Genomic DNA, 27889 nt, shown 5'->3' with positions numbered 1-27889 from the left:
GAAGTCACCGAACTGACCGAATTTTTTTTTTTTTGTTTGTTTTATTTAGTGCTTACCCCGATTTATAATGGTAATAGGACTGAGTGGAGTCCACTTCGGTCTGTAATCATACGAGTGATTAACAAAATCGGACGACCGCGAAGCGGGAGTCCGATTTGTTTAATCAAGAGTATGATTACAGACATAATTGGACGACACGAAGTCCTGTTACCAATTAATCAAAACTACGACAAAATTTGAGAAAACAAACTAACCTTCGGTTGAATAGTCTTTAGAATACTGAAAAACATGACAGTTTACTCAACAAATGCACAACAACAGCGCGCGCAAAATGACGCGTACTGTCCAATTACACAGGCATGACGCGTAAACTGTCCTATTACACTGTCCAATTACAAGCATGACGCGTACACTGTCCTATTAGTGCTCAAATCGGGCTGCTGATAACCAATCACGTTCGAGAATTTTGTTATAGTTTTGATTAATATGCTAATAACATCATGTCTGATTACGACCAAAGTATATTTAATCAAAAAAAGAATTTGGTGTGTTATGGTAGTGAAACACAACAAGCCTTAATAGCCGCCCTGTTTTCAAGAAGAAATTAGCGTACGAACAAAATAAATGTATTCCATTTTTCCAGCTCGAAATTAATTAAAAGTTTTAAAAAACAGCCGGCGAAAGTCGCTGTTCTGTTAAAGAAATTCAAAGTGAAGGGGTTATAGCCATTTCTCATCGAGCATTTTCAGCGAAAGTCTTCTGCGTTCGCACTATACAGCAAATTCGAGAAAGGTTGTCGGAAGAAAAAGCACAAAAGTGCACGCGACAACACCGAAAGGTAGTATGGGTAGGAGAAGTGAGCTAATGCACGTGCTAAATACTAATAAGATGGCGACATGACAAATGCGAATGTGCACGTTTTCTTTCTCTTCAGACTGACCTGTCAGGGCACCAGGAAGTTTTAGTCACGTACGCTGAATTTTAGAGAATTATCGAAACTCAAAGACAAGCGACAGTAAAAGTGAAGCTACAGAAAATGTGACCTGAGAAGAAAAAAAAATCTTCACATGCAAAAATACAAACTTGCAATTTTACATTTTCTCTTGGTCAATATGCAAAATTCAAGTGAACACCCAGATCACCTTTCGGTCTTGTCGCCTGTACATTTGAGTTTTTTTTTTTTTTGACAACCTTTCTCGAGGTATCTGTAAACATACCTCGAAGCGGTTTACCAGATTACGTATGCAGATTTTGTTGTTGTCAAGGAAGTTTATTGTTCAAAGTGCTTGTCAGTTAAGATTGCGTGACAATACCAAAGAAACTCAAAATGGCCGACACCTTGCAAAGGGCAGCGAATGACGCCAAAATGGCAAGGATTCTCGCCATCGTGCACATCGTTGTTGGGTATATACTCATCTGCTTCGGCGTTGCAGATCGTGAAATGGAGTACTACTGGACAGGATATGGATGTTGGGGCATTTGGATGGGAGTTTGGGTGAGTTGTGTTTGCCGTCATGATCATAAAAATAATACCGACAAGCTTCCATTCGAAAAGAGTGTTAATATGTATATTTGCATAAAGGCGTCCAAGTATCGTGTTCTTGAGCTAGCTTTTTGCTTTTTGACATTTAATTTATCGGCATGGCTGGTGCAATGATAACATGGACACCAAACAGACCGTTTCGGTGAATATCTGTTCGGAAGACCTATAATCGCCTACGATTTTCGGCTAAAAGTATAATGAAAACTGGAGATTTATTTAGCTCAAACTTTCGAGACATGAGAAAAGTAATGCCTGTTGTTTTCGGAGAGCCCTACTTTATAACCTTTACAAGCCATTTTCAATTTGTAAAAAAACTTGATGAAAAGGATACACAAGTTAGCGGGGTACTTTCTCTTTTTCCCGGTTCGAGTATCACGACACACAACACGCAAACATTTTATAACGAGTGTTGTCAAAGCCAATTCTCATCAAGGTCGTATAGTCTGAGAATATCACTCAGCGAGCATTTCGAACATTGAGACTTATTTTCATTAGGTGCAAATTTTAATTATGCAATGAACACATGAACAATTTTGTTAGTTAATTTCTGGGAATGAATGAAAATCAACTTTTCCAAGCTCATCAGGCTTTTAAACAATGCGTCATTAAATTTGATCTGTCAAATCTTGCGTGGCATCTGTATTTAAAAATCTGTCTGACTCAAATTTCGACAATCCAACGATTACTTAGACCTTTCTAGTGGTCCGTGAACTACTGCCATAGTTCAGCCATTAATACATACAAAATCATTTAGAGTAAATTTAATATTTTGTAGTAAATCCGAAGTGATGTTTCTCTATATATCTTCTGTATGCGCCATTGATTTCAACATAACGTTATGTCAACAATCATTAACCACGAACGCATAGGGTGGTCTGCCTGTGGTATTAGCACAAATATCGATTAATTTATAATACACGTAAGTTACAAGAACAGGCCCTTTTTTTTTTCAGTCGGCGACAAACAGCCTCGAGGTAAGAACCTCAAAAGAGAATAAGCTAAGAGTACCCTGAAGTCGCAACGATTTGCCGTCTCAAAAAATACGATTTAAAGTATTAGCAGAAATACACCTAATTGCCATAACGTTGTCACAAAAAAAAAGAAAAAAAGAAAAAGGTAAATATGAATTAATTAGAGTAGTTTTATAACAAGTAGCACTTACTGAAAACTCACGAACTTTTGTCTGCGCACTTTGAGTCCACTTTTTATGACGAAACAGAACAAATTGATTTATTCTTCTTTTGAGGCCATTTGTACAAATATAAATTTCTTACACGGGCTTAATTAATTCCTATTTGACTTGTTCCTTTTTCCTTTTTGCTATGACTACAATGTGTTAGTTAGGTGTAAGAAAGTACTAGTCGTATTCAAACTCATTTATTTGCAATTAGTTGCAAAGACAGTACAATATTTCAGACGGCCACTAAATTAGTCTAAATGTACAGTTTCTTTGTTAAAGCGTATAGCATTGTTCTTTAAAAAAAACGCTTTTTAACCCAACCAATATCCATCCAACAGAAAAAAATAAAAGATTTATTCCAACACAACCAGAACAAACGGCTATATATTAACTGTCTTAGCCGAACACGGTTAGAAAAGTGTTCTATTATTGCAACCCCCCGGGGGAGGGGGTACTCCCTATAATCCCGGCCTATAATGGCCTATACGGGGAGGCTCCGCCCGATAGGGGTACCTTTTTCAGCCTTCAGGTATATAAAAGGGTAGGGATTTCACAAGTTTAGGTATACGAAAGGGTATGAAAATCTGTTATTTTGGTTTTAAAAAGGGCCTTTAATTAAAATATTTCGAACAGATGCAATTTATGGCTGTATTATTTTAATTTATAAAGCGCTACTTGAAAATGAGAAAGTTTATGCCATGTGTTTCAGGTATATGAAAAGGGTACCTTTTATCAGTAAAAGGTATACGAAAGGGATACAATTTCTGTCAAAATGGTATATAAAAGGGTAAGGGGATGGAGCTCGGGGCGAAGCCTCCCCGTATAAAACTTTTTGAGTACCCCCCCCCCGGGATTGCAACACTTCAACCCAACCAACTAAAACTGGATCCGATTGAAAAGATTGTACCCAAGAAAACAAGACCTTACAGACTCTCGACCCACTCTTCACGCTATTATTAAATTTGAAACCTACTCACATTTAAACGGTCGCTAGCGGTGTAACTTTATCTAATGCTATTACTTTTGGTGACTATTGTCCCCGTTTGATCATGGCCTATTTAGATTTTATTTAAGTTAAAACAACTAATGTAATATCAGTTGTAACAGATATAATGAACTTCATAACGGTGAAAAACACATAAATGAAACGTTTTAAGAACTAGATTAAAGAAATCTAGTAGAGATCCATTGATACAAACTATACAGCCAAAATGCAAGCAGCTAAGAATTTACACTCAGAACCCGGTAATACGGGCAGCATATTTTTCGTCCTAAGACATTGTTGTATTTCATGTTGTAAAGTGTTGTTGCGCTTAACACCTTTAGGGACGGACCATTATTTACTTGGAGGGGAGGGGGGGGGGGGGTGAAAAATTTTTCTCTGCAAACTTTTTTTTTTTTGGTTTATGCACCTCTGCAAACATTTTTTTTCGAAATTCTAACTTTTTTTTGTTATACGTATCGTGTTTGCAAACAATTTATTTGGTCTTTTTAGACCATGCAAATTTTTTTTTTTTTAATATTTTTCATCCCACCTCCATAAAAATAATGGTCAGTCCCTTAGTACTGCACGCTGCGATAACGCGTTGTGTGTTGTAGACATGAGTTCGTGCAACATGTTACCACAAATTGCAACACTCAACAACCTGCAATGCAACAGTGTTGTGTGACGAGTCAAATGATATTTTTTTTTTCTGTATTACGTGTTCAGAGCCCAGAGATTGTTTTGAAAGTTATGTTTAAGTTTTCTTTGACGTCTGTGTGGCCTTTATGGTGTATACCAGACTGTCACCAAGCGTTTAAATACACCTTAAATGGCCACGGGATCCTATTGAAGGCAAAAATAAAAACATAAGTCTACTTTAGTTATAGTTTACGTAAACGATTACCAAAAAACGCTAAAGGATGGATAAAGCTATTGAGCGAGAAGTGGTTGTAGACAATTAGTACGTGATTTTTTTCTAAATAAGGTTTTTCTTTGTATCGCTAACAAACAGCTATGAAATAGAAACCATAAAAGAAAATAAGCTGAGTGTATCTAAAAAAACAAAGCATTTCCAAAACATGCAATCTCGTAAGCAAAGTTTCTTTACGAGCGTCTTTACAAGCTCGGACACCCAGGGGCAGTTAGTGTGGGTGAGGGAAACGCGAAACTGCAGGGAAAAGTTCGGAATAGAAAAGTTGGAGCAATTGAAAGGTGCCCCTGGGGAAAGAGTCTTACCAGGCCAGTTTTAAACAGCTTTTTGAATAATGCCTCCTGATTGGGCAATGATGATGTGCAATGATGGGCAATGATGATGTGAAGTTTTCATCCCACGTGACGTTTAAGAAAAGATAGATGTTCGGACATGTATACATTCTATAAGTTTCATTGTGATTGCTTAAATATTCTGGACGCGCGCGCGGTACCAGAAGGTCCAAAATAGCCCTGCGTGTCCAATCGATGAAAATCGATCATCGGAAACCAATTGATATAATCAATATAATCAATAAAAATAAATCGATTAATATCAAAAAAAGCCCGGTCTGAATAGGGTTAAGGAAGTCTTCTAATAACTCCCTACCCCACTATGTAAACGGTACGTGGGGCTCGGATTTTCATGTCAGTCTGAGGGTTAATGACGTTGGCATACGAGTCATAATACATGTACCTGTTCGTTTGTCAGCCTCATGTACCCTCAATGTCTAGAGGACTGAGGAATCTCGACCTCTGAAGGTTGGTAAACTTTGTCGGTCATGTTGCCAGATGCAGCAACTTCAACCAGGTGAGATTGAGTACTAACTCCCCCTGAAACGGGTATAACGACCATTTGAGGTTGACCTGCCTGTGCACCTGGTAAGATAGTTTGCATTGCAACCATGCCACCCCCTGCTTGCATTGGAACGGCCACAGGGACACCAACAGGGAATGGAGTCATGGCATAATCAGAATTGGCAGTATACATCATTTGTCCCTGAGGAGAAAAAAAATGTTTGTGCATTGATCGATATCGCCTCGAGAAATTTGTGCGCAATAATTTTATTTACAATAATAATAGACTGTTAAGAATTTTTTTCCATAAGAAGAAGGCCTGTCAACAAACATGTTGATGTTGGACATGCATTACATCTGACAGAGAAAGAAACAAAAAAAGAACAAAACACAAGAAACAAACAAATAAACAAATCAATCAATCAATCAATCAATCAATCAAGCAATCCATCCATCCATCCATCAATCAATCAAACAATCAAAATAATAAAAATGTTTTGATTCTTAATAAGGCCCGGTTCAAACTGTCAGATTCCTGTCATCAGTTGACCACGCCAAGTGCGACCTACTTGTCCCTACGCGGACAAAAACTTGTCCATGGAGACAAATCTTTAAAGGAGCCGTCGTCCTGCCTCAACGCAGGACTTTTTACGAACAAAAAACACAAATTGTTTTTCTTGTGACAAAAGTGTCAATTAGTTCAGTGATCCTTTAAAAAATATTTGCTTCACATTTTACTGGCTAGTCATGAATACGAATTCAAGCGGTTTTCGACCGAATATCTCCGTTATTTGGGAAAAGAGCCCTCGCCAAGATTATCCAAATGAAAGGAAAGATCGGTATAGGACAGACCAACTATTCTGTAGCCGCAGTCCGAATCATAATGTACAGCAATTTGCTCATAATTTCCCGCTAACGGCTGCGCGCTTTCTTTTATAAGCTTCGACATCGTTAAGAACACTTGCATTAAAAAGGTAAAACAAAAATTTGCGTTGATTTGATTCAATGCGACCCGTTCTCCTCTCACTTTTGAATGCTATTTTTGCTGCGAAATTTACACAGTAAAGTGACGGGTAATTTTGTGTCTCCAAGTGCGACCCTAAATACAACGGTTTAAATTGTCTCGGACAAGTTCCGAGACAATCATTGTCCCCAACATGTTGCAACATTTCAAATATTTGTCTCAAGTGCGACCCGGGCCTAATAATCACCATCGGCCATTTGATAGATAAATTACATTTAAGGATCAGCATTAGTGTGTGACCATTCACGTTGATCGCACTCGTGACGCTCACCTGTTGCGGAGGAGTGCCATTGCAACATGTGCAAGGTTTCATCAGACAAAGACACACGGCCGCCCAGATTTCAGAAGCAAACTCGACAATGCCAAGAATCAAAATTACCGCACAAAGGGCCATTTGTGTGTCGTATCTGTGCTCTCTGCCACTGTAGTAATAATAGTCTGTAGGACCTTCCTGGGATAAATTATCGTGTTCGTAGTACCAGTTTTCATATCCAGCAATTCCCATGCTATAGACGATGATGATTATTCCACCAAACACAGCCGAGGTGATGGAGAAGCCCATGAATACACCAGCCTTAACGAAAAGAGAAAACGAGAAAAATTGCTCTAATGTTCACCAACTCATTAAAAACTCATTAAGAAAATTCAAAGAGAAAATAATGTTTAACGGGTTTATATGCATCTGATAAAAACACGGCTAAATTTTATGTCCAATTTTCTTGGCCAAAGTAACCCAAAATCTAAATAGCAGTGCAAGAATGTAAAAAAAAAGGCATCAGAGGTTTCTGGATCCGTTCAATAAACTCGCAGTTCATACTTTATCAAGTTTACATAAGCATCATGACATAGCCACGATAAAGCTTGTGGTTGTGTGATCTACTTTTCACTGCGCATTTTTTATTATTATAACAAGCTATAACCTCGGAAAAACCAGAAACGCAAAAGTACAAAAATAAAAAGGTGAGAAGTCGAATGCCTTGGGCGTTTAATGTTAGTTGAAATATTTGTACACGTAATTGGACTACATGCTGTCCAATTTGGAAATAATTTGATGAAAAAAATTCCGAGGGCAGCCAAAATTGGACGAGGCCGTAGGCCGAGTCCAATTTGGCTGTCAGAGAAATTTTTGGAATCTATTTTTTTCCAAATTGGACAAGCATGTAGTCCGGTTACATATTAATTATATAGCTTGTAGTCAGTCAATCCAGCATAGACAATAAACATATGTCCAGAACGGGAAAAGCAATCAACAATATAATAGTAGGCATATTAACACAGCACATGCAACTCACTCAAAACATTGTCTTCACAGATCAAACTTAAACAAAACAGTGCAATTTTATTCACCTGTGTTTGCGAAGGTTGCTACAAAGTGAGTGAAAACACTGCATCAATCAATGAAAGTCGTAAACTAAGTGTCCGAAGAGCGTAACAACTTCTTGAATCTGACATACTCCTTTCCACTATCTCGTTCGTACTTCATCGCCGTCTTTTCTTTTCGAATTTCAGCAAAAAAAAAAAAAAACGAGAAAGAATTGCATCTAGCTCATGGCTATGAATATCTGACAGATATCTTGGTTCGCTTCGCTGCACTTATGTTCACCCAAGTTTCGTACAATTGGAGGTGTCTTGCTCTTAATTTTTGCTTCTCAGTGTAGCTAACTCCTCTTCTGACAACGTAGAAAATTTCTCTTTGATGTTACAATTGCTGAAAAGCTCAAAAGGAATGGAAAAACGTAACAAACTTGCCTCTGAATTCCGCCATTGTCAACTAAGACAAGTTTACATGGCTGACGCTATGCTTTGTGCTAATTGGCTAACATCCGTCACATGTTGTTTTTTCTTCGATTTGATTGGCTGAGACAAAACTGTCCAATTTTTCTTAAATTGGACAGTTTGTGCATTTTACCTGAAAGTCCTAATTGAAACTATCCAAATTTAATCCCAAATTGGACAGTTCTCAGAAATTAAGGAAAAATAGCTGCGCTAATAATATAGGATTTACTGACAGCTATATAATTAGCAAATCTTATAGGATTCTTGTGAAAATTCAATTCTCTGTGATCAAACCTAATTGATACCATACGTAGATTGCATTATGAGTTCCCTAAATGGCTATTCAGAACAGCTATAATTATCATAATTACATAATAATATCCTTTTTTGTCTCAATTTAGAAACAGGTTCATCCAAAACATCATAAAATACAAATTATTTATTTCCAATACCAAAATGAATCAATATCTCAATATTTTCAAACTGATTTTTTAAATTATTATTATTATTTTACTTTTTTTATTTTTAATTGTTTTTGTTTTAATTTAATTTAATTTTTTCATTTCTTTTATTGTGTGTGTAAAAATAATAACTTTGCAGCAGATTTGATTTTATAATTTTGTACAAAGTATTCTGTTACTGGTCAGGCCATGGATGATAACCTAGTTTGTGTGTTTATGTAAGTGAAAAAGTGAGTATTGATTTCAAAGTTTACTGTGAGGTAAACTCTGTTTTTATCTTTTCTGAACCTCCGAGGACTTAAAACTCATAGGCTAATTTTCTCTTTTTTTCTATAGAAAACTTAAAGCGAAAAACAAACATTGTAGATATCTTACCAAAACCATGCAGTCGAATCCGGTAACCACAAAACAGAACCAAAAATTACAGAATGTGTTTTGGGCTAAGAATATTTTGAAATTAATATCAACTTACAAATGCATTGCGGGACGTTGTTCGTTCCTTGCGAGTTCCAGGGATACCCAGTCCTCCAGCGACGCACATCTGAAAAAAAAAAATAACAAAACCATTATATTAAGAAGGTTACTCTGTGTTCCATAATTTCCATGACACAAGCTACCAACCAATATTATAAATGTGTGTCTTATAAAAGTTGAATCGCTTTCATTGTCAACATGAATCCTTTCATATGGTGCCAGTCGAAGTGCCAATAGCGCTGTTGTTCTTCCTTGCCTGAAATTAAGGAGGCTCAAGGTAGATTTTTAGCCCTCGCGTGGTTGTTTTGAAAAAGAAAATTATCTAGGAAGCCAATCTTCGATTTGTGCTAAACTACACGATAATGATCACATATGACCAGGTTTGATTTTTTACTGGTTTCTTAGTGACAGTAGTTATTATGGCAACGGTTGTCGTTTTCTTTTGTTTTTAAACAAGCCTGATTTTCTCGAAATCTAGATTGACTCTTGCTAATCATTTTTGGAATGTTAAAGTATAGCAGATTGATTACCTGTAGACGAAATTTTAAAAAAGTCTGTAAGAGCGTTTTTTAGTAAATCAAGAATAAAGTTTTTCGCAACATATTTGTGGTTTCCCAAAATTGACAGTCGATATCTTCCAACGAATTGAAGCAAAAACCGCATAACCTTTTTGTAAAAGATACCTGAGCGAATGGCTTCGATTACGAAATATTTAATTTTGAATAACTGTGCTCAAGTAACTCGAAACAAAAGCGCCTATTTCGTATTTGGCGGGTTATTTCTGAAATTCTCCTACAGACGTTTTTCAAAAGTGACCAGCAACAAGATTAATGGCTGTGCTTTATATTGCAGTCGAAATTTAGAGCAGAAAACTACCGTGAGCATGAACAAAAAAATAACACAGGATTGTCGCTAAGACCCGGGTCGCACTAGAGCGAAATCAATTTTTTTGCAATTTTTGGCGAGGAAAAAATTGGCCAAAATTTTGCAAGTTCCAAATTTTGGCAGAGGTCGCATCAAACCTAAATGTTTTAACCAAAACTTTGTTGATTGACACATACGTCAATCACAAACCCATCTAATTAGAGCTCGAAACACGACACCAACAAAGCAGCTCGCGCGCAAATTGCGCAAATATGGATCGTCACCATATGATTATTTTCACGGCTTTCGGGTTTTTGCTGAATCTTGTGTTTCTGTCTCAACAAAATAACATAGCGTTTTTAGTATTGTTGGCGCACTATCAGCAGGCTTTTCTACGGGTAGCTTCTGCTTTTAGAAGACGTAGACTTCGCTTGAATAGAGGTCGTTTACGAAACAGCCCTTGGTCGTGGACTCTACCTCGTCCGGTGGAGTCATGGTTTGAAATACATTTCCACGATAGAAACATTCCGGGAGACTACTTTCGACGCCAGCTGAGAATGAAGAGAGGGACCTTTCAAGCCCTTGTTGGTATCCTGGCACCGTGGTTAACAAGACAGAATACACGATTCAGGGACTGCATTCCACCGGAAAAGGTCTTAGCTTTAGGAATATATAGGCTTGCACATGGCAATTCATACATAAGCATTGGACCTGTTTTTAATGTTGGCAAATCTACAGTAATCGAGGCAGTACAGGATGTTGTGGCAGCTCTGTTTGAATTGAGAGATGAATATATTCATTTCCCAGAAACAGTGGCAGAAACAGCAGCTTCTATAGAAACATTTCAAGATTTATCTCGACTGCCAAACATAGTTGGAGCAATCGATGGCACGCATATACCAATAAATGCACCTCGTGAGAGTCCAGTCGATTACTTCAGCCGATATCAGCATCACGACTTTGGTATTCAGGCAGTTGCTGATGGGAATTTGCTCTTTTTAGATTTTTCCGCTGGATATCCGGGAAGTATGCATGACGCTCGCATATTACGGAACAGTACTTTATATCAAAGAGCTGAGCAAGGAGATATTCTCACTGGCCCTGTAGTCAATGTAAACCATCACGATATTGGCCCATATTTAGTAGGAGACAGTGCGTATCCGATATCTCCATGGCTTCAAAAACCATTCCCAGAGGCTACGAGAGACAGAAGCGAGATACAATTTAACCGTGAGCTGTCTAGTGCAAGGGTCAAAATAGAGTGCGCTTTTGGATGCCTCAAGTCACGCTGGAGAATTTTACAAAAGCGTCTTGATAGTGACATTAAATTCTCCGTCAAGATCGCTATTGCATGTGCTGTCCTGCACAATTTCTGTATCAAAATGGGGGATGAATGGGATGACGATGGAAATCCAGATCACAATGGCCGTGATGATGACAACGAAGATGTTGTGAGAGATGGAGAAGAAATCAGAGACATTCTGAAGGAATATCTTTAACTTTATTGAAATCGGTCGATTTATTTTTCAGTAGGTTTCAGTACATTTTATCTTCCTCGTTACCGTTCTCGTATATTTCGCAGTTTTCTAGTTACCATGTTAACAGTTTTTGATTTCAAATCAGTTATAATCACAGTTGGTACAACTTCATAAACAAAACGTGTAATGGCGTTACATGTACTAGCTCACGCAATATAATAAGCGTAGTAAAACATTCTTTAAAACTTGCTTAAAACAACTGTTATTTTTCCACAACTGAAACATATCTATGCATTTTTTTAACACAGTCCATTCCTGGCTAAAAAAAATGTGCTACATACAGTCCGCGCCGAGTCAGCCGGTAGAAGACGAACCAGGGTTCGCGTTTGTGCTCATAAACTGGGTCATGGCCCCAATAAATTGACCCATCATGGCCATCTGTTGTTTCTGAGTCTCTGAGAAGGTTGCCATAAAGTTACTTAAATTATCTCCGCATTTTTTGAACGCGGCCATGCTTTCACGTAGCTCCTTTCTGTCCTCCTCTTCGCTTTCTTCGAAGGCTGCGCGATTTCTTTTTCTCGACTGTTTTGATTGCTTCTTCCTATCGTTCCTCGCATCTTTCGTCTTCAACTGCCATTCACTTTGCTTATTTCTGTTGGGCTCTGCATCTAAATCATCGGAGCCTGCTGGAGAGCCAACACCGCTGCTACTGTTTGATGTGTTCAGTGGACTATCGCTTGAATTTGCGCTTGTACTGGACCCTGCTTCGGACACGTTTCGTAATGTCACGATATCTCGGCACCCCAAGATGGCATCGATCTCTTCATAAAATACACTTTGTCGTCTTGTACCCCCTGTCTGTTTCCTATTCCACTCCTTTGCCTCTTTGTATTTGTCAATTAAGTATTTCATCTTCTTCATGCACTTCTCGACGGTCTTGTTGGTTTCCATACGAGAGTTTAACTCGTCGCAAATCTTCCTCCACGCCGTTCTCGACTCTCTGCTCTCCAGCAACTCGTGGTTATCGGCCCACAACTGGACTAGTAACTTCTGCTCACCTTGAGACCATGTTTCGTACTTCCTTTTTTCTTTTGGGTTACTGGTTGCGCTACTTTGGCTGGCTTCTTTATTTGTGATCGGAGGAGATTGTTCCATCCTTGCGCCGACAGAGGATTCTCTCTCAAACACCACCTGTTCGTGCTGCCAGTAGCCTGAACTACAACCAGGGTACGGTTCATAGAGGTTCGGATAGAAGCCCCGCTCATTTTCCTCATTTGACGTTAAATAACTATAAAAAGAGCCAGATGGGCCGGGTAAAAAGTTATTTTTATCCCGCCATTGCGCTTGCCAAACTAGTAGCGACAAACTATTTTCCCGCCGTAATTTTATCCAAACATGTTTTGCGTAATATGACAGTTTAATGGTTAAAAAAACAAAATTGTTTGATTTGCCAAAATTTGGAAGCCTCCGAGGCAGCACTTCGGCTTCTTTGAAGATTGGTGTATTTTTGGCGATCCGCAAAAATTTGGCAAGATTTTGAAACTGAGGGTCGCACTTATTTTACGCTACGTGTTGACATATTTATGACTTACACAAACAAAATTCGCTCTAGTGCGACCACTGATTTTAATGTATTTGCAATACGTCTATAAGTTGAAGTCCGGACCAGCGGTAGCTCCTGTTTAACTGTTTGATTCGCTATTCTATTTTTAACTTTACGCTGTCATCTTACTCTTACAGGTATAAAATGATATTTTTTATTTTATTATTTTTATTATTATTTTTTTAATTAACGAATGGAGCTCGACTATTGCAGTATTCCACGGACCACTGGATAGCTCTCAGTAATGCGGCGTATGGTTGTCGTGATTTAAATCAGACAGATTTTTCAGCGGATTTGTCTCATACTTATACAGCATAAAGTGCCCTGCAGAAACATGCGATAAGCGAACAGGTCGAAAGACAACAAATGTCATGGCACAAACGTTGTTACAAAGTCTTGTAACCAATGGACACACAGTAGGATTCGGCAATAGTAATGGCAGATTGAAAGAAATTTCCAAACACACTTCCGGTAATTCCTTGAGTCAGTCGGGGATCAAGAACACGGATCTCTGTGCTGCTTCGCAGACGTTACTAGCCGGAGTTAGGTTACGTCTGCGACGCAGGCAACACACTGACTAATCAAAATAAAACTCCATGTTCGAAATTCTCGTCGAGTGATTAACTAACAGACTATACGGCCTTGATCGATGAGAATTGGTCATGAAATAATCCACTTACTTTTCATTTCTTTAACCTAGAATTAAGCCTGACTTAAGGGACTGCATGTTCACAACCCACATCATAAAATATTGCGTCTTGAGTGTCATGGCATCCGAAACCCGGAAAAAGTGAAATTTCTTGTTAGTCAGTTAGTACATTGTACTTCGCATTTTCACTTTACGCCCCTAACTTATGTATAGGCACCAAGTCTTTACAGGTTAAAAATTGACTTGTATGTGTAAAAAAAAACCTACGAGATCGATGGGTTTTTCATGTACCACTTAATTTGCTCCAAGATTATATTTTACATATGAAGGACAGATTAGTACATTTGTCCTACAAGGTATAACCAGTAGTAGTCTGTCTATCATACCTCGTTTTCGACGTGTTCGTCTGTTGATTTAACATTGCACCAGCCACGCCGATGACTTAAATGTCTAATAACTAAAAGCTAGCTCCAAATCCCTTTACTTGGTCAGCATTAAATAAAAATGTATAAAAACTCGCTTTTCGAATAAAAGGTTGTCTATATTATTGATATGACGGCAAGCACAACTCACCCAAACTCCCATCCAAATGCCGTAACATCCATATCCTGTCCAGTAATATTGCACAGCACGATCTGCGATGCCCAAGGAGATGAGTATAGACCCTACAACGATGTGTACGATGGCAACAACCCTGGCCATGTTGGCAGCCTTCGCTGAATTTTCCGCCATGTTTATAAACATTGAGCAGCTATTTGCGACTGTCACGCAATCTGGTCACTACATCGATCATGTTATAAGCAATAATACCATGGGGTAACCATTGCGTGTCAAAGCCTTGTTAAAGTTGACTGGAACAAAGAAGGCGACGAACAGATGCAAAGACAGTGATAAGTAAGTGTGCGGATGAGATTGATCTTGTACTTGCGAGGTGTGAAGGAGTCCCATTTAGTGTAGAGGTCGGCGAAGGTTGTCTTTCACACTTTACAAGTACAAGAAAGAAAACGACTTTCTTTTTCTAGCCTGAAACTGATTTGAAAGCAGAAAGTACTAGTCGTATTCAAACTCATTTATTTGCAATTTGTTGCAAGGACAGTACAATATTTCAGACGGCCACTAAATTAGTCTAAATGTACAGTTCCTTTGTTAAAGCGTATAGCATTGTTCTTTAAAAAAACGCTTTTTAACCCAACCAATATCCATCCAACAGGAAAAAAATAAAAGATTTATTCCAACACAACCAGAACAAACGGTTATATATTAACTGTCTTAGCCGAACACGGTTAGAAAAGTGTTCTATTATTGCAACACTTCAATCCAACCAACTAAAACTGGATCCGATTGAAAAGATTGTACCCAACAAAACAAGACCTTACAGACTCTCGACCCACTCTTCACGCTATTATTAAATTTGAAACCTACTCGGTCGCTAGCGGTGTAACTTTATCTAGTAATGCTATTACTTTTGGTGACTATTGTCCTCGTTTGATCATGGCCTATTTAGATTTTATTCAAGTTAAAAAAAAACTAATATAATATCAGTTGTATCCGATGTAATGAACTTTGTAGCGGTGAAAAAAAAAAAAACATAAATCAAACGTTTTAAGAACTAGATTAAAGAAATCTAGTAGAGATCCATTGATACAAACTATACAGCCAAAATGCAAGCAGCTAAGAATTTACACTCAGAACCCGGTTATACGGGCAACATATTTTTTGTCCTAAGACATTGTTGTATTTCATGCTGTAAAGTGTTGTTGCGCTTAACACCTTTAGTATTGCACGCTGCGATAACGCGCTGTGTGTTGTAGACATGAGTTCATGCAACATGTTACCACAACTTGCAACACTTAACAACCTGCAATGCAACAGTGTTGTGTGACGAGTCAAATGATATATTTTTTTTTCTGTATTACGTGTGCAGAGCCCAGAGGTTGTTTTGAAAGTTATGTTAATTAAGTTTTCTTTAACGTCTGTCTGGCCTTTATGGTGTAAACCAGAATGTCACCAAGCGTTTATACACCTCAAATGGCCACGGGATTCTATTGAAGGGAAAAATAAAAACATAAGTCTACTTTAGTTATAGTTTACGTTAACGGTTACAAAAAAAACCGCTAAAGGATGGATAAAGCTATTGAGCGGGAAGTGGTAGTAGGCAATTAGTACGTGATTTTTTTTTTTTTTAAATAAGGTTTTTCTTTGTATCGCTAACAAACAGCTATGAAATAGAAACCATAAACAAACTACGCTGAGTGTATCTAAAAAAAAAAAGCGTTTCAAAAAAATGCTATTTCGTAAGCAAAGTTTCGTTACGAGCGCCTTTACAAGCTCGGAGACCCAGGGGCAGTAAGTGTGGGTGGGGAAACGCGAAACTGCGGGGAAAACGTTTGGCATAATTATAAAAGTTGGAGCAATGGAAAGGTGCCCCAGGCGACCAGGCCAGTTTTAAACAGCTCTCTGAATGCTGCCTCCTGATTGGGCAATGATGACGTGCAATGATGAGTAATGATGACGTGACGACATCATCCCACGTGATGTATACCAAAAGATAGATGTTCGGACATACTATACATTCTATAAGTTTCATTGTGATTGCTTAAACATTCTGGAAGTTACATATGGAGGCTTCTAAAGCCCCCCCCCCCCCCCCCCCCACTCCCACCCCGTGCGGTCCAAGAAGGTCCAAAAAGCCTGGTCTTAATATGGTTAAGGGAGTCTACTAATACAGTAGAACCCCGGTAACTCGAACTCTGACAGAAAAGGAAAAGCATTTCGAGTTAGCGGGGTTTCGAATTATCGGGGTCGATTAAGTATTTAATATGCCAAGTTAATAATTGATAGTTTACTGATTTTTCAGCTCTGTAGTCTCCAGTACAGTGCAATTAAACTGATCTCGTCAGAAACTCTAACACGAACACACAGTCTTCTAATAAGAGTGAAAATGGCTGTCAAATACGTGATCTGTCGTTGTTCTAACCAATGGGCAACCGTGTCGAGTTGCAAGAACCGGAATTCGAGTTATCAGGGTAAATTTGACCCAAATTTTGATAAAGGGAAACGAAATTTAGTTCGAGTTAGCGAGGTTTTCGAGTAATCCAAGTTCGAGATTACCGAGTAAAAATGACTGAAAAGTGGGTTCAAATCCAAGGGAAATGGAAGTTAGTTCGAGTTAGCGGGGTTGTTCGAGTTATCCGAGATTGAGTTACCGGGGTTCTACTGTAACTCCCTCCCTCACATTGTAAACAGTGGGGGTTCGGATTTTCTTGTCAGTCCGAGGGTTAATGACGTAAGCATACCAGTCATAATACACGTACCTGTTCGTTTGTCAGCCTCATGTACCCTCCGTGTCTAGAGGACTGAGGAATCTCGACCTGTGGAGGTTGGTAAACTGTGGCGGTCATGTTGCTAGGTGCCGCAACTTCAACCAGGTGGGATTGAGTACTAACTCCTCCTGAAACGGGTATAACGACCATTTGAGGTTGGCCTGCCTGTGCCCCTGGTGTGACAGTTTGCATTGCAACCATGCCATCACCTGCTTGCAATGGAACGGCCGCAGGGACACCAACAGGGAATGGAGTCATGGCATAACCAGGATTGGCAGTATACATCATTTGTCCCTGAGGAGAAAGCAAATGTTTGTGCATTGATCGATATTGCATCGATAAATTTGTGCGCAATAATTTTATTAACAATAATAATAGACTGTTAAGGGCCCATTACAGTATCTCGTTGCCAAGCTACGCGGCTGCCACGCAAGTGCAATTTTATTTCCGGTTTTCTCAGCTTAGCGGCAAAATTTTACGCGAGTTTAGTTCCCATTTAGCTCTCGGTTAGAATCATATTCCAATCACGGAAATTTGTTCTACAGCAACAGAAACTGGGTAAATTAAAATAAAAAAAAAAGGTTTGTCACCGTAAATGATTTCAAAACATATACGAAGCCTGAAGCAAGTATCCGAAACCGCCGAAATATTTTTCAAAGTAGTGCCGATGCGTTAGAAAATATGCGAATGTGCGCATGTGTCCCCAAATGTGTCCCCTTCAGCTCACTGAAGAAATCTGTGAAAGCTACTAGCAAAAATTAAAGCACTGTCACTAGAACTAAACGAAGCTCAGAAAAAAAAAAAAAAACAGCGATTCATTTCGTTCGCGAAACGAAGGTAAGATAATTTTTACGCACGCAGAAACTACTGATTAAGATTCGTACAGCAGTCTAACCACAGGACAAATTCAGTAAGGTACAAAACTGCGAAAACTAAACTATATAAAACACCTGTATAAAAACATTTCAGCTTACAAACGTTAACAATTCATTCAACCGAACTATGAATTGAAGACTTCTTGCTCAAAACACGATAACGTCGTTTACGCTAATTCGCAAATTACCAGCCGAAAATAAAAGAAACTCACACTAAACTCTTTTTAATACTTACGACGGCCGTTGTTTACATTTGTCTTAGCCTCTACATGTTAGTTGAGCGACAGTAAACGTTGTTAAAGCTGTCCGAATACAAGCAAGAAGTAAAGTTTGCCGTACTAAACTCTTTTTAATACTTACGACGGCCGTTGTTTACATTTGTCTTAGCCTCTACATGTTAGTTGAGCGACAATAAACGTTGTTAAAGCTGTCCGAATACAAGCAAGAAGTAAAGTTTGCCGTGTCGAAAAATTATAGTATTTGAAGCGTACGTGAGCGGGGGGAAAGCCAACTTAGTGCAGCAATGTCAATTACGATGATTTCAACCAATCATTCACCGTATAATTTTACTTCCGGTACGGACAAAAATGAGAGTTTTTCTCGGAAGGAAAAAACCATACCTTCTGTTTTTTGCAGTAAATCGAAAGAAAATACATTTTTCTTTAAACGTAAGCATGCGTTTTCGGAAAATCGAAACAACATTAAAGTTGTGTTCAAAAACGTGGTCAAAAGAACACATTTTCTTTACTTATTTTTCAAGTTTTTGTGCTAACGGAAACGCATGCTTACATTTTTTAAAAGTACTGATTGACATAATACTACAAACTATGAATGAGACCGTAAGTTTCTTGCGTAAAACTCAGTTTTTTGTTCTGGGTCACGTGACATTAGACGTGCACCGATGACGTCATCAACAGACTTGCAGTCGTACTCTAAAAGTCCTGTCTAAATTTGGTTAAATAAAAGAAAGATAAATTAAGTCACAGCCAATTGAAATCTCCCTAGCAACGGCCCCAAAAGATACTGTAATGGGCCCTTAAGAATTTTTTTCTACAAGGAGGAGGCCTATCATCAAACATGTTGATGTTGGACACGTATTACATCTAACAAAAATAGAAACAAAAACAAACAAACAAACAAACACATCAATCAATCAAGCAACACATCCATCCATCAATCAATCAAGCAATCAAACAATTAAAATAATAAAAATGTTTTTATTCTAAATAAGAATCACCATCGGTCATTTGATAGATTTATTTTGTGTGTGACCATTCACTTGATGGCCTGCGTGACGCTCACCTGTTGTGGAGGAGTGCCATAGCAACATGTGCAAGGTTTCATCAGGCAAAGACACACGGCCGCCCAGATTCCAGTGGCAAACTCAACAATGCCGAGCACCAAAATAACCGCACAGAGAGCAATTTCCGTGTCGTATCTGTGGTCCCTTTCACTGTAGTAATAGTCCTCTGTAGGACCGTAACGGCGTCTCCAGTAGGCCTCAGTGGGATTGTAACGGCGTCTCCAGTACGACTCTGTGCCATATTCATAGTTACGGCGCCGGTAGTAATCATTGTTGTAGTAGTAATACCGGGTGTCTCGATATGTAGCAATTCCTATGCTATAGATGATGATGATTGCTCCGCCAAACACAGCTGAGGTGATGGAGAAACCCATGAACACACCAGCCTTAACGAAAAGAGTAAACATTCATATTTTTAACAATGATAAGCACCACAACAAAGCTCCTTCAAAGCTTGTCTGCATTGCACTTTTCACTGGGAAAAGTTATTTTTTATGAGGTATAACTTCAAGAAAACCAGAAATGGAAATAGCGCTAGATTACACCTTAATATGCTGAAATTATTCCTAAAAACGCGTTTCTTTAACCGTTTATCGATTTTCTTGGCTCCACGGTCCAAAAGTTCTCTAAATTCGCTAAAAATGCACTTTTTCACAATGCAGGAAAATTTTGATGAAATTTCAATGTAAAAATGTACAATATTTTACTTTGGCGCATTCGCATAAGCCAAAATTTGGACATTTTTTTGCTGAACCTTTCCGAATTTTTTCCTTGCTCCTTTCCTTTTCGTTTTTTTCTGGTTTCTTATTTTCTCTATCTTTTACTCTGTGCACCCCTTCTACTGGCCTGAAAAGTTTTGATCTGAATCAATGGAAAACCCTGGAAAGGAGATCGTGATCAAGTACGGGTATTTTGGCCTGTTTTAGCACCAATTTTACACCAAAAACTGATCGTGTTTTTTTCAATTAGCTCTGTCGGAATGCAGTCAATATTTAAGATGGATATTCCTGTGGAAAGATCTAGCCTAGCTCTATAAGATGCAAATCAAAAACCCTGCTGACGTGTAAATTGGTGACGTCATAAGTGGCAGAATGGCCATTCCTCCAAATCCCGGAATAATCCGCGCTTAGCATGTTAAGGGTTAAAAAAATGACATGTTTGATGCCTTGGTTTAAATGTTTTCCAAGCTTAAAGAGTTTGTGTGAAGAAAGATACTGGAGATCAAAACCAACTTATAACACACTAACATTGGACTCTGAGAGTGCTATATATGGCTATTCAGAGAAGCAATAATTATCAAAATGACGTAATGATGTCCGTTTAGTCTCAATAATCACCTTCATCTGGAACTTCATACATTTAAAAATACTTCATTTTCAATATAAAAATGAATTTATACCAAAATGTGCATAGAGCTTTATTTTATTTTATTTTTTGTTTAATTTTATTTTTATCAGTTTTCTTTTATTATTATTACCGTATTATTTTGTGTGTGTGTGTGTGTGTGTGTGTATGCGAAAAGAATAGGTTTGCAGCAGTTCGGATTTTGTACACATGTATGTACTGTTCAGGCCATGGATGAGAACCTAGTTTGTGTAAGTCTAACGTGTAATGCACCTGGGGTGGTACAATATATTTTTCACTTTTCTGTATCTCGAACGACTTTGAACTCATATAGGCCAAGCTTACAAAATCATTTTCAACCTGGAAAAGTTAGATGTCAGATTGTGTGAAAAATAAAGTAGCGAAATAGTCAAACAGGAGCTTGCGCTGTTCCGGATTTAAACTAAACAAAGACATTGACATAAATGTCGTTTAAATCGTGCTTACCGGTTCTGTTTAGAAGTACGAAGTTAACTATTATTTTGCTTCAATTTAACTATCAGTATTTTAATAGCTCTTGCGAAGATCGCTTTTATATGAGCGAGTTTGTTGCTCGGCGAGCATTTCGTTGAGTTACGTTTGGATTAAATGCAAATTTGTGGTGTTTTTAAATTTGTGTAGCTCTTGGTGAAGACTGTCAAGCGCAAAAATTGAATGATTTTTAAATTTTATTTGGTCTGTTAAATCTCGTGCTTAGTATCCTGGTTTTGCAATTCAGTTTTTCCATTCAGTTTCTACGGAAACTATAATGACATATAGAAGTATTTCCTTCGACCTTCCACATGGCGCCCAAATTCCGGACACTCAAGAACAACTGCGTTATTGGCACTTCGAGTGGCACAATTTGAAAGGATAACGTTTTCATTCGTGTTGACGACGAAAGCGATCCAACTTTTATATGCTCAAGTTAACAATATTGTTTGATAGCTTATGTCATGAAATCCAAGGAGCACACAGCACACAGTAACCTTAATGTAAGGCCTTTTTTTTTTTCTCAGATGGTTATCACTGGAAAACTGGGTATACTTGGCACTCGAAAGGAACGAACTACTTCCCGCAATGCATATGTAAGTTGGTATCAGCGTTGAAATATTCTTTGTCCAAAAGTACATCGTGTGATTTTTTTAGCTCTGTTTCGTAAATAGATTACGACTGAATGGTTTCCGTAAGATATCTAAGTTGTAGATATCAGATATCTACGTGTCTTTATCAGATATCTACGTTAATATCTTGGCCTATGAGTATTAAGTCCTTGGAAGTACAGAAAAGTAAAAAAAAAAAAAAAAACAGGGTACCACACATGTACAGAAGACACAAGTTGAAATGAATGTCTCTCGTCTCTAGGTTATCATCCATATCGTGAAGAGTAAAAATACTTTGTACAAAATTATAAATCAAAACTGCTGCAGAGTCATGCTTTTCACAAAAAAAATAAAATGGAATTTAAAAACGAAGCAAAAAACAATACAAATAAAAAGTAAGTATTAATAATAATAATAATAATAATAATAATAATAATAATAATTGAATGGAAAGAATTTTATTAACCATTTCAAGAATACAATGATGATATTCGAATAAGAACTTATATATAAACATATTATTAATAATAATAAACAGTGTCTTAAAAAGTAGAAAAATAGTAAAAGGACTCGAGAGCAATAAAAAAGAAGAACAAAAAAAAAATCGATCTAAAGCAGTACGAGAACCACTTGGTCCATATCATAAATGTCATGTTCCTGTTCTGTAAGTTCCTGTTCCTGTTCCTGTTAATGATCCTGATGATGATGATGATGATACTATAAAGAAACTCTTTGAAATTTTGACATCTTTAATAAATGAACACCAAGTTTAAAACACAAAGCGCAACCGAGTGTTTTAGACTTGATAAAGTAACTGTGAATTTTTTTGGACAAAAATGTAGCCGTGTCTTTATCAATATGTTTAATACACTCATTAAACATTTATTTCATTTGTATTTTGTTAATGAATTATTAATGGCTTTTAAAGCAATATTCACCTTTACTCTTTTCGTTAAGGCTGGTGTGTTCATGGGCTTCTCCATCACCTCGGCTGTGTTTGGCGGAGCAATCATCATCATCTATAGCATGGGAATTGCTGGATATGGAAACTGGTACTACTACGACGATGATTACTACCGGTACCGTGACTATGAATATGGTCCTACAAAGGACTACTACTACAGAGACCACAGATACGGCACACAATTGGCTCTCTGTGCGGTTATTTTGATTCTTGGCATTGTTGAGTTTTCCACTGGAATCTGGGCGGCCGTGTGTCTTTGTCTGATGAAACCTTGCACATGTTGCTACGATACTCATCCACAGCAGGTGAGCGTCACGAGAGTGATCAAGCACTTACAACAAAATAAACAGTACTTATACCTAATCGTACCTTTTTGGTACGCTTCGGCCGCATATCAGGCGAGTTTGGTCGAACCATGGTTCCTATTTTGGCGAGACGCAGTCGAGCCAAAACACCCATGGCGAGACCAAACGAGCCTGATATGCAGCCGAAGCGTACCAAAAAGGTACGATTAGGTATTTACCGTACCCAAATTCAGCCAAAAATCCGGTTATATTTATCGCTCTGTTGAAGCCATGCTTGCAAGGTACGTACTGCAAATTGTGTTGACTTGGCCTTTAACACTTTTACCAAGTTCCTCTTCTGCCTTTTTTCCACTTCGTTGTTTAGAGTTTCATTCTCTAAATTTTCAAAATGAAAATTAAACGAAAAATGTGGAAATTCCGACTCCATTTTTTCAGTCTGAATGTCTCAGTACTCGTCGGCATACATCGCGCAATTGGCGAACGCGCTCAAGTTTAGTTTTGGCGGAATAGTTTTTCTCTTTTTACGACCGCTAAACACCGCTACATTTAAAAAAAAAATACGAAGTTTTGTTTTATTGGTAAAACCTCTTTTCAATTCATCGTACAGTAACACTACTTTACTTCAAAGTGACCGTGATATGGTGGCATATCAGGTCAGTGACTTGATATCGTAGGATATCAGGACAGTAAATCTCGCTTCTGATAAGCTACTTACGAATTTGGGTACGGTAAAGCATAAAAGTACAGCTTGGCAGCTTTCATTTGAATCGTCACACACTCATGCTAATGAGTGAAATGTAATTTATTTATCAAACGGCTGATGGTGATTCTTAATAAGAATCAAAACATCGTTATTCTTGTGATTGATTGATTGGTTGATTGATGTGTTTCTTTGTCTGTATGGTTGTTTGTTTGTTTGTTTCTTTGTTTAATGTAATACATGTCCAACATCAACATGTTTGTTGGCAGGCCTTTTTTTGTAGGAAATATCTCAACAGTCTGTTATCATTGCTATTAACATTATTGCACACTAATTTCTCGATGCAATATCGATCAATGCACAAGAATCTTTTCTCCTCAGGGACAAATGATGCATACTGCTAACCCTGGTTATGCCATGAATCCATGTCCTGTTGGTGTCCCTGCTGCCGTTCCAATGGAAACAGGTGGTGGCATGATTGCAGTCCAAACTGTCACACCAGTGCCACAGACAGGCCAACGTCAAATGGTCGTTATACCCGTTTCAGGAGGAGTGGGAACTCAATCTCACCTAGTTGATGTTGATTCATCTGGAGACATGACCACCACAGTTTACCAACCTCCACAGGGCGACATTCCTCAGTCCTCTAGACACGGAGGGTACATGAGGCTGAAAAACGAACAGGTACATGTATTATGACTGGTATGCTCACCTGTTTCACCCTTGGACTGACATGAAAATTCAAACCCCTACTTTTTGCAAAGTGGGGGGGGGGGGTGGTTAAACACCCTAAGGTATTCGTTTTAAATAATGCAAAGCAACATCGCAGTAAGTAGAAAGCCCTTTGCTTACTGTACAAGGTGAGATAACTTTGGTTGGCTATGACGTTATCTGACGTCCAATGACGTCATAAGAGCCGCCATCTTGGATCTCACTATTTTCTTAGGAAGTCAGAAAATCACGAAATCAATGCAAAATTCGAGGGCCAACTGCATAACAAGTACGCGTAGGAGTTCAATGTCTATCGACTTATAGTTTTAAAACGTGCTTTTGCAGTCTCTTATGTCGATCGTAATGAAATTTTACTTACGGGAATACATGTGTGAAAACGCCAAGAGAATTATCTTGCCTCAAAAAGTTTCAACAGTTTGGACCCCCCCCCCCCCCCCCCCCCACACTGATCATAAATTTCTGGATCCGCCCCTGCAGGCTGCAGTCAGCACGATTTTTTTTTTATCTGCTAGCTCTTTGGTAGCGACACTACAGATTTAATTGAGAATAATAATAATAATAATAATAATAATAATAATAATAATAATAATAATAATAATAATAATAATAATAATATCATTTGTTTTTGTTTACTACCTTTTACTTTCCGTTTCGTAGCCATATTCATCCTCTAGCGTTTTTGTAATCGTTTACCTAAACCATAACTTAATCATTCCCTTTTTTGCTTTCTTTAGGATCCAGTGGCCATTTGAATTGTATATACATGCTTGGTAGAAGTTTGGTATACACCATAAACGCACGCCAGACAGAAGTCAAAGAAAACTAAAGCATAAAAATAACAGTTTTGAGGCCCAGTTATACAGAAAAAACAAAGTCATTCGACTCGTATCACGACACTGTTGCATTGCAAGTTGTTAAGTGTTGCTGTACATATTAGCACCCATATTACAAGTTGTGGTAACATGTTGCACGAACCAATTTCTACTACGCACAACATGTTGCCGCAACTTGAAATAAGATAGGTATTACGCGCAACAACACTTTATAACATGCAATACAACAATATCGCGGAAAAAGTTGAAAAAAATATTAATGCTCTTCTTGTTACTGGTAGGGCTTTCCACAAGTTGCTCGAGATTTCCCAAAAAGTTGCAAAGTTCAAAAGTTGCTCCAAAAATCAAAAAAAGTTGCTTCTGACAATAAAAGTTGCTCGAAAGTTGCTCCAAAAAATCCAAAGCGCTGTTTCTAATCAAGATAAATTCTCTAAATATATGCTAATTTCCCTTTGAGGGTAATATTTCTAAGCAGTTTTATGCAATTTTAAAGCAAAAGAAGTATCTTAATAACATATTAAGGGGAAAATTTGTTAAATAACAAGGATTTCTTTAACTGAGAAAAATCGTGAAGATATCGATGACGTCATGTTTGCTGACGAGTTTTGTAATGTTTTAAACCAGATAGAGCAGAAAGTTAAAACGTCTTCAGATGTTCCTCGGAAGTCTTCGGCAAACTTCGTAAATCTTCGGAAACGTTCGTATTGCCTTTGAACAACACTCGGATAACCTTCGGAGATCTTCGGTCTGGAACTTGCCTCAAAATGCAACAAGTTGCTCGAGAGGAAAAAAGTTGCTCGAAGGGGAAAAAGTTGCTCGAATCCTAAAAAGTTGCTAAAAAGTTGCCGAGCAACTTGTGGAAAGCCCTAGTTACTGGGCCCTTAGTCTACATTTTAAGTTGCTAGCATTTTGGCTGTGTACATTCTTTCAATGTGTCCGCATTGGATTTTTTCAGTCAAGAAGCTGAAAGTTAAAATATGATATTGATTGCATACATGTGTATAAAGACACACATCGTGTTCTTTCCCTGGCCAATTGGGGACGATAGTCACCCAGTACTGGAATCAAGTTAAACTTTAGCGAATGCGGACCAAAGCAGATAAAAATTGAAGCAGCTACGAATCTATTAAGAGTGGACAGAAGTGGAAGAAAGCATGTCTTGCTCTCTTGGGACTAATCCTTTCAACCGAATGCAGTTCTATCTAGTTGATTGGATTGGTTTACCAGTAGAACATTATTCTAACCGTGTTGGTAAAGCGTTGCGCGATGTACTGGAATCAGCCGTTTTCGGTTGTTTGGATTTGTTGGGCCTTGATAAAACATGTAGCTTTAATTTAAGAACAATGCTACGCGCTTTAACATAATTATAGGTCAGAACTGTACTATTGTTCTTATAACTAAAAAACCAACTAAAAAACAACAGCAATAACAATACAAGAGGAACTACGTTTCGCCCTTTTATCAAGAAAAGCGGCTCATTCGGTGATTAGTCGAGTAATAATTTTGATCTTATACGGTCAACTGTTGAAAATGAAGACAAGAGCTTCCAAATACCCTAGAAAGCTTTTGAAATTTTCCGATTACAATGCGGGTGTTAAATTCAAATAACTGGAAAGAGTGAACTTAAGACAGATTTTCGCCAGGGGAGGTTGTACTGGTAGATTTTGTTTTCTGCGCAAGTGGCAATTGTGGGGTGCTCGTAGGGACAACAGTTACTTTCATTTACGGTTAGGTAAGGGAACACTGACCAATTGCTTCGCCACGTTTTATTATATTACGTCAAAGTTTTTGAGAAATTTGAAAATGTGAGAAAGAGAAAGAATTTGAGCATAAAAATCGGGATTGACATTGATTGATACAACATGTCGGTCAGTTCGGTGACTTTTATCAGTTAAAATGCAGGCGAAAGACTGTAATAAATAGTAATAAAAAGAAGTTGATCGCAGTCTTACTGTGAATAAAAATACAGCTTTACAAAGGAATCATTTCAAAGAAATAAGTGTAGAAAATACTTCACCCCTGTAAATGAGAAACAATCGTTTCCCAAACGATGAAATATTGCCTTTTCTTATATAATAATCGCGGAAACGATGACCAGTGACTTTATGTATGTGTTATTAAAAGACTGGGAAGGTTAGAGCACGGCACGATTTATTAAAGGATAATCAGTAAAAGAGTAACGAAACTCTATACAAGAGAGATATGTATATATTATCCGTGGAAAAAAAAAAAAACAAGAAGAAAAAAATAATTTTAGCCACAGGGTACGAGAGTCGATCCCGGGTCACACGCTTTAGAACGCAGAGCTTTACCACTGAGCCATCGATCTGCTAAGCAATTAAACAGATTAAAAAAAGTAATTGTTATACCTAAGCGACCTGTTATATGTTCACCCTCTTTAAATAAAGTTGATTATTATTATTAATCCCTATAATGAATATTTTCCACCGATACTATACTGTTCAAAGGAACGATTCAAATATATCTAACGCATTCACGAGTAGGTCATAGACCTCTTTGATTAATTGATGGAGGTCACAAAAATAATGGTTATATGCCCATTGCATCATGTCTGATTACGACCA

At 37.9% G+C, this 27889-nt stretch overlaps 3 protein-coding genes across 3 annotated transcripts; 1 reads left to right on the top strand and 2 right to left on the bottom strand.

Moving 5' to 3' along the window:
* Positions 1-1132: 1132 nt before the first annotated feature.
* On the top strand, positions 1133-27729 carry LOC144665346 (uncharacterized). The gene is made up of 5 exons (XM_078526585.1): positions 1133-1495; positions 21687-21755; positions 22728-23039; positions 24121-24423; positions 25206-27729. The coding sequence occupies exons 1-5, from the start codon at positions 1328-1330 to the stop codon at positions 25221-25223; spliced, it is 870 nt and encodes a 289-aa protein (XP_078382711.1). The 5' UTR covers positions 1133-1327; the 3' UTR covers positions 25224-27729.
* On the bottom strand, positions 4259-19685 carry LOC144665561 (uncharacterized). Its single transcript, XM_078526813.1, has 8 exons — positions 19305-19685; positions 17119-17421; positions 14729-14786; positions 14378-14577; positions 9209-9277; positions 6771-7073; positions 5375-5677; positions 4259-4551 (listed from the first exon to the last, which is right to left on the bottom strand). The coding sequence occupies exons 1-7, from the start codon at positions 19677-19679 to the stop codon at positions 5402-5404; spliced, it is 1584 nt and encodes a 527-aa protein (XP_078382939.1). The 5' UTR covers positions 19680-19685; the 3' UTR covers positions 4259-4551; positions 5375-5401.
* On the bottom strand, positions 11564-12842 carry LOC144665357 (uncharacterized). Its single transcript, XM_078526599.1, has one exon. The coding sequence runs from the start codon at positions 12705-12707 to the stop codon at positions 11907-11909; it is 801 nt and encodes a 266-aa protein (XP_078382725.1). The 5' UTR covers positions 12708-12842; the 3' UTR covers positions 11564-11906.
* Positions 27730-27889: the final 160 nt, after the last annotated feature.

Source organism: Oculina patagonica, chromosome 9, assembly GCF_052425735.1.
Source record: "Oculina patagonica isolate OP01 chromosome 9, crgOcupat, whole genome shotgun sequence".
Lineage (NCBI taxonomy): Eukaryota > Metazoa > Cnidaria > Anthozoa > Scleractinia > Oculinidae > Oculina > Oculina patagonica.
This window is presented reverse-complemented; position numbering and strand designations above follow the sequence as displayed.

Bases quoted from the DNA above. Each gene is read 5' to 3' on its own strand.
- LOC144665357 (XM_078526599.1), bottom strand. From the start codon at position 12,707: ATGGAACAATCTCCTCCGATCACAAATAAAGAAGCCAGCCAAAGTAGC.
- LOC144665561 (XM_078526813.1), bottom strand. From the start codon at position 19,679: ATGGGTTTCTCCATCACCTCAGCTGTGTTTGGCGGAGCAATCATCATC. The intron at 14,787-17,118 runs GTACGTGTATTA...GTACTTGTAAAG, and splicing joins TGAGGCTGACAAACGAACAG to TGTGAAAGACAACCTTCGCC. The intron at 14,578-14,728 runs GTACAAGATCAA...TGTAGTGACCAG, and splicing joins GACTCCTTCACACCTCGCAA to ATTGCGTGACAGTCGCAAAT.
- LOC144665346 (XM_078526585.1), top strand. From the start codon at position 1,328: ATGGCCGACACCTTGCAAAGGGCAGCGAATGACGCCAAAATGGCAAGG. The intron at 21,756-22,727 runs GTAAGTTGGTAT...CTTTTCGTTAAG, and splicing joins CTACTTCCCGCAATGCATAT to GCTGGTGTGTTCATGGGCTT. The intron at 23,040-24,120 runs GTGAGCGTCACG...TTTTCTCCTCAG, and splicing joins ACGATACTCATCCACAGCAG to GGACAAATGATGCATACTGC.